General features: G+C 48.1%; 1 protein-coding gene across 1 annotated transcript in view; it reads right to left on the reverse strand.

Annotated features, from left to right (window-relative positions):
• Slc25a44 (solute carrier family 25 member 44) overlaps positions 1 to 6,276 on the reverse strand; it is a 13,537-nt gene extending 7,261 nt beyond the window's left edge. The window contains exon 1 of the mRNA XM_004629933.2: positions 5,643 to 6,276. Coding sequence (XP_004629990.2) covers positions 5,643 to 6,267 — 625 coding nt within the window. The 5' untranslated portion in view covers positions 6,268 to 6,276. The remainder of the gene's footprint in view (positions 1 to 5,642) is intronic.
• Between the last annotated feature and the right edge of the window lie 3,147 nt (positions 6,277 to 9,423).

Raw genomic sequence — 9,423 nt, forward strand, 5'->3', positions numbered from 1 at the left:
TTATTTATTTATTTATTTTTTGTGGAACCAGCAATTGAACTCAGGCCCTTGTGCTTGCCAGGCAAGCATTTACTCTACTGAGCTGTCTCCCCGGCCATACTGAGCTGTCTTCCCGGTCCCTAGGATTGTCATTTTAAACAAAGCAAACATGGAAGCCCTTCCAAGAGAGTAAGGTGCAGGCAAAAGATCTGAGAGTAGGCCAGATGGTTCTAGGGAAAGCGCTTGCATGAAATCAAGCTTTTACTCTGAGTGAGATGGGACGGAAAACCTCTGCATCGCAGATTCCCTCTCAGCTCTCTCCTGCAACCAGTCGCCATATCTTTAAGTATCTCTCATGCTTCTGGTTTTGGTAGTTTGTGGCCAAGCAACAAAAGCCCGAAGAAGCAGGGCCAGGGATAGAGCTCAATGGCACAGCATTTGCCTGGCAAGCATAACGTTGGGAGTTTGATTCCCAGTACAAAAAAAAAAAAAAAAGACTAAAGTAGTCTTCTTCTACTTGGGGGTTGGCAGGGCAGAAGTAAAGGCTGCAAAGTCCCAGGGAGCAGGGCAGAATTCCTTAAACTCAGCCCAAACCACCTCTTCCCTAGTTTCTAATCTCTTCCTTCCCCAGAGTCCTGTAAACAGAAACGTGAGCTGCTGACTGCCTTATGGGCACCCTGTTTCTCCTACGAAGAAGGCATTTTACAGTTCCTAGAATGGAGCTGCAGAACTGGGGCTGCCCACCTCGTGGGCCATCTGCTCTGGCCCTAGGCCTACAAGCTGCAGTGGCCTTGAGAGTCTTGCTCTATACGTGCCACCTTCCCAGGGTTTAAGCAAAGGGTGATTTAAATAACCAAGGCAAAGGGTGATGAAGAGTTCATTTCTTCCCTTCCTGTTCATTAACGAGAAGAAAGAAATATTTATTGAGCTAGGCATGGCGATACATGTCTGGAAGCCCAACATTTCACCAGGCTAGGATGGGAGGATCACAAGTTTGATCCCAGTCCAGGCAACTTTGCAAAGACTTGTCTCAAAAAAAAAAAAAAAAAAATTTAAATAGGCCTGGAGATGTCACTCAGGGCAAAGCCCCTGGGTTCAATTCCAAGTACTACCAAAAAGGAAAAAAAAAGAGAAAGTTTCTTTCTTTTTTTTTTTTGGCGGAACCGGGGATTGAACTCAGGCCCTTGCATTTGCCAGGGAAGCGCTTATTCCACTGAGCCATCTCCCCGACCCCCCCCTTTTTTTTTTTGGTGAGAAAGTTTCTTGAGCACTTATTATCTACAGGCAGAAGATGAGCCCAGATCAACTTGGTTTAAGTCTCTCCTGACTAAATAAAACTGGGCAAATAATATAAATGAATATTTATTTAATGCTTCTTTTTTGTTTTGTTATTTGTTTATTGAATGTATTTGGTACAAGGTCTCAGTAGCGATCCTCCTGTTTTCAGCCTCCCCAGCACTGGAATTACAGGTGTGAGCCACCACGCTTAGACTCCTTGGCAACTCAGCACGCCCAGGGGTGTGCCAGGGATTGAACCCAAACCCAGTCCCTGCGCTTGCCTAAGCAGACTCTTAAGTCTGCTGAGCTATCTCACTGGTACTTGTTTTAGCTTTGAGACAGGATCTCTGCAGTTCCAGCTGGCCTAGTGCTCACTTCTACAGCCCCCAGGATGGTCTCAAACTCACAGTGACCCTCCTGTCTCAACCTCCTGAGCACTAGGATTACAGGCATGTGCGAGAGCACACCTGACTTATTTAATAAGTCTTTATTTTTTTATTTTTATTTATTTATGTGTGTGTGTGTGTGTGTGTGTGTGTGTGTGTGTGGCCAGCTCAGCCCACCAGGGGGCAGGGCTGGCGGGCATGAGGTGCTGGGGGATTGAACCGCGGTCCCTGTGCTTTGCTAAGCTTGTTCTAAGTAGGTGCTTTAGACCACTGAGCCATCTCACCAGCCCCTATTTAATACTTCTTAAACACCAGGCACTGTGATATGTATGAGATGCCAAACAAGGACATGTCTGCTTAAACATTCTGAGCTAGGAACGGTGGCGCACACCCATAATCCTGACACCCAGGAAGCTGAGGCAGGAGGACTGTCTTCAGTTTGAGCCCAGTGCGGGCTACATTGTGAGATCTTTTCTTAAAAAGCCTTATAATTAGGGGCCTCATAGTTGGGGGTAAATACTGCAAATTATGACAAGTGCTAGGAAGGAAATAGATGTTAAAACAGAAAACTGAAAGAGCCTTCATTCCACAGGGGGTGGGAGGGGGTCTTTTTTGCAAAGCTGAGCCCTGAAGCCTGAGGAGCCAGCCCCTAAAGGACAGAGGAAAGTGTCCCAGGCAGAGAGGACACCCTCTGCAAAGGCCCTGAGACGATGGCCAAGGATGGACCAGACAGAGGCAGGAAATACAGTGGTACAAATGAGGGGTGTAGCAGCTCAGGGGCCAGATTCCTCTGCAGATGTGAAGATGGTGAGAAAGAAGGTGGATTTACGCTAACCAGTCACATGAGGCAAAGGGGAGTGACAGCACCAATCTACACATGCAGAGAACATGCTTACTGAGAATTCAGGATTCACCAGCCCGAGTCACGTGATGGGAGGCAGATAGAACAAAAGGTGGCAGCTAAATGAGATTATGTCACTGTCAAGAGGTCCAACAGCCAGAACACCTGCCCAGAGCATTGGGTAGGTTAGTTTGAGAATGGAAAGATGTTGGAAACAGAAACACAGCTTTCATCAAAACCAAAATCGAATAAGGACAGACAAAGACTGCAGAGAAAATGTTCTCTGGGAAGAGAACATTTCCTGGGAAGCTTTGTTTTGGCTTGGTTGGGTTGGGTTTTTTGGTGGTTCTGGGGATGGAGCCCAGGGCCACTTTACCACTGGGCTGCATTCCTGACTCTTCTATTGTTTTTCATTTTGAGACAGGGTCTTGCTAAGTGGCTAAACTGATGCCTCTGCCTCCCAAGTGCTGGGATTATAGGCATGTGCCACCACACCCAGTCTCAGTCGCTGTCTCAGTACGCCCCAGTGCTGGGGATTGAACCCTGGTCCCTGCATCTGCCTAAGCAGGCACTTTAATCCACTGAGCTATCTGGCTGGCCCAGGTATCCAAATTTTTACTAAATAACCCATATGACAGATTGTGCTAAGCAAAAGAAGAAACATAACTGGCAAAGAGAATATATAATCACGAAGATAGAAAAAGCACTACAGGGCTGGCCAGATAGCTCAGCAAACTAAAGTGCCTGCTTAGGCAGAGCCTAGTGACTGGGGTTCAATACCCGGTGCTGTGCTGGTCCCGCCCCTGAGGTATGCTGAGATGCTGATTGAGACTGATCCTGGTGGTGCACACCTGTAATCCCAGCACTTGGGAAGCTGAAAACAAGAGTATCACTAAGAGTCCGATCTACATAGTGAGACCCTGCAGTCCCTGTTCTAAATACAAAAAAAAAAAAAGGGTTAGCCAAATAGCGGATTAAAGCAGGTGCAGAAGCCAGGGGTTCAATCCCCAGGCCTGCTGTGCTGGCCCATCCCCAGGGCCTGCTGAGATGGCAATTGGGACTGGGTGTGGTAGTGCGTGACTATAATCCCAGGTCTTGGGAGTCTGATCTAGTAGTGAGACCCTGAACACCTTGCAGACCCTTCCCTAAAATACAAAAAACAAAACAAAAAAATTACATATATATGAAGAAAGAAAAAGCACTACAAAAGTACAGGGCCACAGAAACAAAATGACTTCAGGTTTTGTATCAGGTTTAGGAGGTCATTTCAAAGTGTCACATGGAAGGACAGAATGCCCTACTGCAAAAGGTAAGGAGCCAGCAGCAGCGACTGGCGCACATACCCTAAAGCAGGGGGAGGTAGTTACCCCGGCAGTGGGCAGCAGGCTTCCTCAGGTCCTGCACAAGGCAAGGTGCTCTGCCCTTTCAGAATGCAATCTAGCAGAATGTCTACTGAGAGGCCCCCCAAAATGCTATTCTTTCAGATAACAGGAAACAGGGGGAGATGGGCCTTTTGCAAATGGGATGGGAGTGAGGGTAATAGGAGGGGAGGGGACAGGAGGGTAATGGGAGGAGAGGGGACAGGAGAGGAAAGGAGGGGAAAAGAGTTGAGGTGTGCTGTGCACATGTACCAGCTCCTCATGAGCAGTGTAATCATTATATACTACAAAAACATACTAATAAAGAATAAAAATTGAAAACAAAAAGAATTTAAAACATTATCGGGCTGGTGAGATGGCTCAGTGGTCTAAAGCACCTACTTAGAACAAGCTAAGCTAAGCAAAGCACATGGACTGTGGTTCAATCCCCCAGCACCACATGCCAGCCAGCCCCGCCCCCTGGTGGGCTGAGCTGGCCACACACACACACACACACACACACACACACACACACACACACAATAAATAAATATTAAAAAAAATAAAAAATAAAAATAAAACATTATCTTTTGACCTACAAATCCCAACTTCCAGAAAACACTTTGAGTAAAGTGTCTTATCAACAAAACATACTGTAGGAGCCCAAAGATCTAGTGTTCTATCATACTTGTGTTTAACAATGCTGAAGAAAAACATCCAACTCAACAGCTCACAATTATCCATCAGCATATCTTCAAACTCCAAATACCCACAGCTTTTGTCCCGCCCAACACTTCCCACCTCACTGCCCAAATTCTGCTATCTTGATTCCAGGGCACCCATAGCACATGCAACACACTGCTCTGTGTCTATCTAGTTTGTCTGTGCCCTCCACTACACTGTGTGCTCCTTGAAGGCAAGAAGCACACCCTTACCTTTTTTTTTTTTTTTTTTTTTTCCAGCCTTTCTGAGCATTTATTACAAGATCCCAACAGTGTTTTTATGTTTTCTTCTCACCATCCTGCTCTGCGGCTTCCTTGGCTCTCTTCACCCAGATGCCAAAGAGCCGGGCATTTGCGCGGGCCATGCGCAGACTGGCAAATGCCTTGAAGTTCTTTTCCTCCTCTGTGATGACCCTGGCCTTCTTCTTCTTGTAGACATTCCTGAGGGCATCACAGGTCCTGTCAGCCGGGTGGCCAATTTGAGTTGTTCAGCAGAGCTGTCTCCCTTTTTGGGGGCTGATAGCTTCCTGGGGAAGAGGATGAGCTTGGAGCGGTACTCTTTCAGCCCCTGCACGTTGACCTGCAGGGACTTGGTGGATTTGTTCCACTGCCTTGAGTCCACCAAGATGCCAATGGTCCAGGCCACCTTCTTGTGAATACCGGCCTCCCGCAGCTCCTCCAGACTGAAGGCCCTTGGTGTGGTATTGCAAGGTGGGACAGCACATGATGGGCTGGATGGGTCCCAACGCAGGGCGTGGGGCGATGAGGCATGCTTGTGCCTGCAGATCTCCCAAGCTGGCTAACTGAACCACGTAGTCACACACTGCTGCCAGTCCTTGTGGAAGTGGGGCTTCACAATCATGCCATTCTAGGTGGGCGCCATGACTGCCCTTAAGCCGCAGATCGGCGGAACCGAAAGGAACAACGTCACCCCTACTCACCTTTGAATCTCCTTGGAGTCAAGCATTTGCTGAAATTTCCCCCATGAAGACTCACCTGCGCTCCGCGTGCACAGAGCACTGGTGTGTCAGCCTTATCACTAAACCGCCCCCTCCCCAACCCTCCCGGCCCTGCTTACCTGCATAGAAGTGATAAAAGGGCCACCAGACAGCACTGTTTGGGATATAGGTAAGCAGTGAAGCCACATAGCCTCGGTAGAAGCCGCGAAGCCCATCGGCCCGCAGGATCTGCCTGATGATGTCCTTAGTCTGGCCAAAGGCAACAACCCCGTGTCCTTCTAGGTTCCCACGCACCTGGAAGCGGCCCACTTTCTCACCCTTGCGCTGCATCATGAGGTGCTGGGATACCACGTCGATGGGCACAGTGATGCTTTGGGCCACAAGGGAGGCAGAGCCCCCCGCCACCAGTGATTTGACTGTGTTGCTCTGACTGTAGTCAGCTACAAATTTCCGGGTGAGCTCATAGGTGGTGACATAACACTGGCCAGAGATAAGGGTGAAGGTATTGACCAGGAAGCCCCGGTACAGGCCCGTCACACCATCTGCTCGCAGGATCTTGATAAAAGCATCAAAGGTTCCATGGTACAGGCTCTTTCCCTTCTGAACCTGGAGCCGCGTACGGATGAGGGTAAATGGATAGACACTGACACGGATCATCATTGTCATGGCCACACCAAACACATAGAACTTCTTCTTGTCCAGGTGCTCCCACTCGATGATCTGGATATTGCGTTTGTCCTCCATTGCACTTGAACAGCTGGATTTGGGCAGGGGCAGGAATGGGAGGAAACAGGTCAGTACTCTGTGCTCTCCCCTCCTGGCTAGACGCCAACAAAGCTCATCTCCTCAGACTTCATCTTCTGAGGGCTCACCTCTCCAAATCTTAGACTTCACCTGGGTCTGCCCACCCCTGCCTCACACAAACCAGCATCCCTCTGCCCCCTTCTTTGCCCTTAACTGATCTCTTCCCCACTCAGGTCCCCTCCTCCATAAGCCACTCCTCACCCAGTGACTCTTGGCTCTACTCAACCCTTGGCACCCTACCCCAGTGTAGAAGAACATGTGCCCTAAACTCTCTGTCTGGGCCATGGTGGCACATCCCTGGGCAGGGACCATTCTCCTTATGTGGCTCACCCAGGCACGGTGCAGCACACTGTATGGACAAGCCAACCCCACAGCAAGACCTAAATCACACCACTAAGTGACACTGAAAAGATTCCCAAAGGCTCCTTGGTTCACTGAGGGTGCACCACCTTGGGCCTTTCCTCCAAGCGGGCACCTCTTAGCACCTCTCACCAGCTGACTCTCCTTCTTACTGCTAGATTCCCACATTGGCCCAGTGAGCTCCCCTGAACACTTGCTGTACTTGCATTTTCTCCAGCCTGCATTAGAATACTATGGGGAGGCGAGTTGAGTGGGGCTTTCATGCCACAGGGCATCACTACCACCTGCCCAGCCTCCACAGAGAGAAGGGGGAAAGCTAAGAACAGGCCAAAGGTCAGAGTCCTCTTCAGGTGAGGTAACTGACTCCAGAAAGAGAAGTGAGCCCAAGAGCTATAGTTTACCTGTGGTGCCTGGAAACCACAGGGTGGAGGACAGATGTGACCGTGTACTTTCAACCATACTCACAAAGGCCATAGCCTCAGGCTAGAGAATGAAGGTAGGAGAAGGGGCAGAAAAGACAGACTCTGCTTTCAAGAAACTCACAGACTGCTCAGAGACATCAAAGCCTTCTAGAGAATGGATATAAGATACAGAGGAAAAGAAAGCAAATTAATGTACATGGGGTCCACATGTAAGTTTATCCATCACCTAGAATTTCAAACAGAACTAATAAGCTCACTATTATGGTTCATGTCTAGGTGTCTCCCCAAAGCCTCTTGCAGCCATGAAGTGGGCTTCTAGAGATTTGGATTGACTCATAGTCCAATGCTGAGATTCTGGGTGTAAGTGCTACACCCGCCCTGGGCAGGTCACCTGAATACAGCATAAGGGAGGGGAAGAGGCTTGCTTCCACTCTTTCCTTTTTGCTCTTGCTGCTTTTGCTGTTTTCTACCTCCATGAACTGCTGTCCTCCGCCATGTGCCACTCTGCCTTGGCGCCATCCCAGTATGGACTGAAACCTCCACCAACTGTGAGCTAAATAAATCTTTGCTTCCTTAATTTTGGGTGTCAGGTATTTTGTCTCAGCAACGAGACAAAAGTAACCAAGACACTCACTAATGTAATAATCATATGAAACCAGGAGCTTCAAATTTAGGAAATGTGGAAACTGGAGCATATCCTATATTAGAAATATTGTTAGCGATAATGTTGTGTGCTCCATTGTTTAGTAGGATGCTGGAAATTTTCACCCAGATGGGAAAAGTGGGAAGCTAAATTCCAGGAAGTGGGAAGTCCAACCTCCCTAGACTGAAAGAGAAATTCATAAGGAAACCCAAGGAATTTGTGAATATACAGGAAGTTTCATCTCAGTCTACAGAAGAAAAGAATGATCTACCCACTGGCAGAAAGATAGCAGGCCATTTTATAGGAGAAAGACAGGGCCTGGTGTATTACGTTTTTGTCTTAGTTTTGAAGTGGGTGACCTTGGGGCCCAGTGGAGATAGCTCAGTGGTCTAAAGCACCTGCTTAGGGAAGTGTATAGGGACCAAGGTTTGAGCCCCACCCCCAGGGTAGGCTGAGCCAGCTCCCTACCCCTCCCCAAAATGTGAGTGCTTTATGATGTTTTGCCTAAAAATAGTATTTAACTCCCTCAATCTATTTCTTTATCAGTTTTTTGCCTTTTCCTCTATTAACTATGCTAATTTATGGACTTATAGTAGTATCTTTAAGGGATTTGAGGTGTCATGGCCCTGGAAGAAAAGTGGCATAAACAAGCCTAAGGAGCACAGCAATAGATAACTTTGGGAATTTTCACTGCTTTGAAGTTACAGTCTTCTTAAAAATAAGACTTTGATGTCATGCATGGTAGCACACACCTGTAATCCCAACACTCAGGAGGCTGAGGCAGGAGGATCACTGAGAGACCAGCCTGGGTTACAAAGTGAGCTCAAGGCCAGCCTGAGCTGCATAGCGAGACCCTGTCTCAAAAAGACAAAAACAAAACAAAAAAACAGGCTTTGAAATTAAGATTTCTCTTGCCTCCCTTTTACCTATATTTTTTTCTATCCTACTTCAACACCATGTGTCCATTCAGAGTCCACCCTCAACCACCTTGTCTAGCTGGAGGACCCAATCCAGGCTCAGCAGTTCCATGGGAACTGCTCTTGGTTTGGATGGAAGTCACTGGGGAATCGAGAGCAGCTTTTGGGGACTCCTGGAGCTGGGCTGCCACTTCCATAAAGAGTGGTCTACCTACAGTAAGGGACAAACTGCTACCAAAGAGCTGGGACAAGGAGAGACACAGGAAACCAAGACAGGCTTCCTGGAGGGTCAACCCAGGTAAGGAAAGGAGGAGTATGTGTGAAAGTGAAAACAAGAGGACACTGGCTTGGAGAAGGGAAAAAAGAAATCAGGTGTTTGCCAAAGTAGGAAATCAAGGCTGTGGGAAATTAGCTAGCGATGGCGTTCTGCAGGCAGCAGAGCTGCTAGAACACTTGAGTGCTACTTGCCATGAACACAGATGACTCCACCTGTTCAGGCTCAGCCTGAGATAGCCGCCACCAGTCCAGCATGGCCATCTCCTCTGAGCTGTGTAAGAGAATGTGGTCACTGTGTTTCCAACACCACCAACAGATCAGAACATATAAGGAAAACCCTCAGATTTGCAGAATACCTACCACCTCCTGCAGTCCTTACAACTTAACCTGTGTACATGAAACACTTCTGCTAAAGGAAGAGGAGGACAGCAGAGCTGGACAGAGCAACTGTAACAGGCCCAAGGTCATGCACTTGGTC

The sequence above is a fragment of the Octodon degus genome, unplaced genomic scaffold (genome assembly GCF_000260255.1).
Source record: "Octodon degus isolate 3935 unplaced genomic scaffold, OctDeg1.0 scaffold00032, whole genome shotgun sequence".
Classification (NCBI taxonomy): domain Eukaryota; kingdom Metazoa; phylum Chordata; class Mammalia; order Rodentia; family Octodontidae; genus Octodon; species Octodon degus.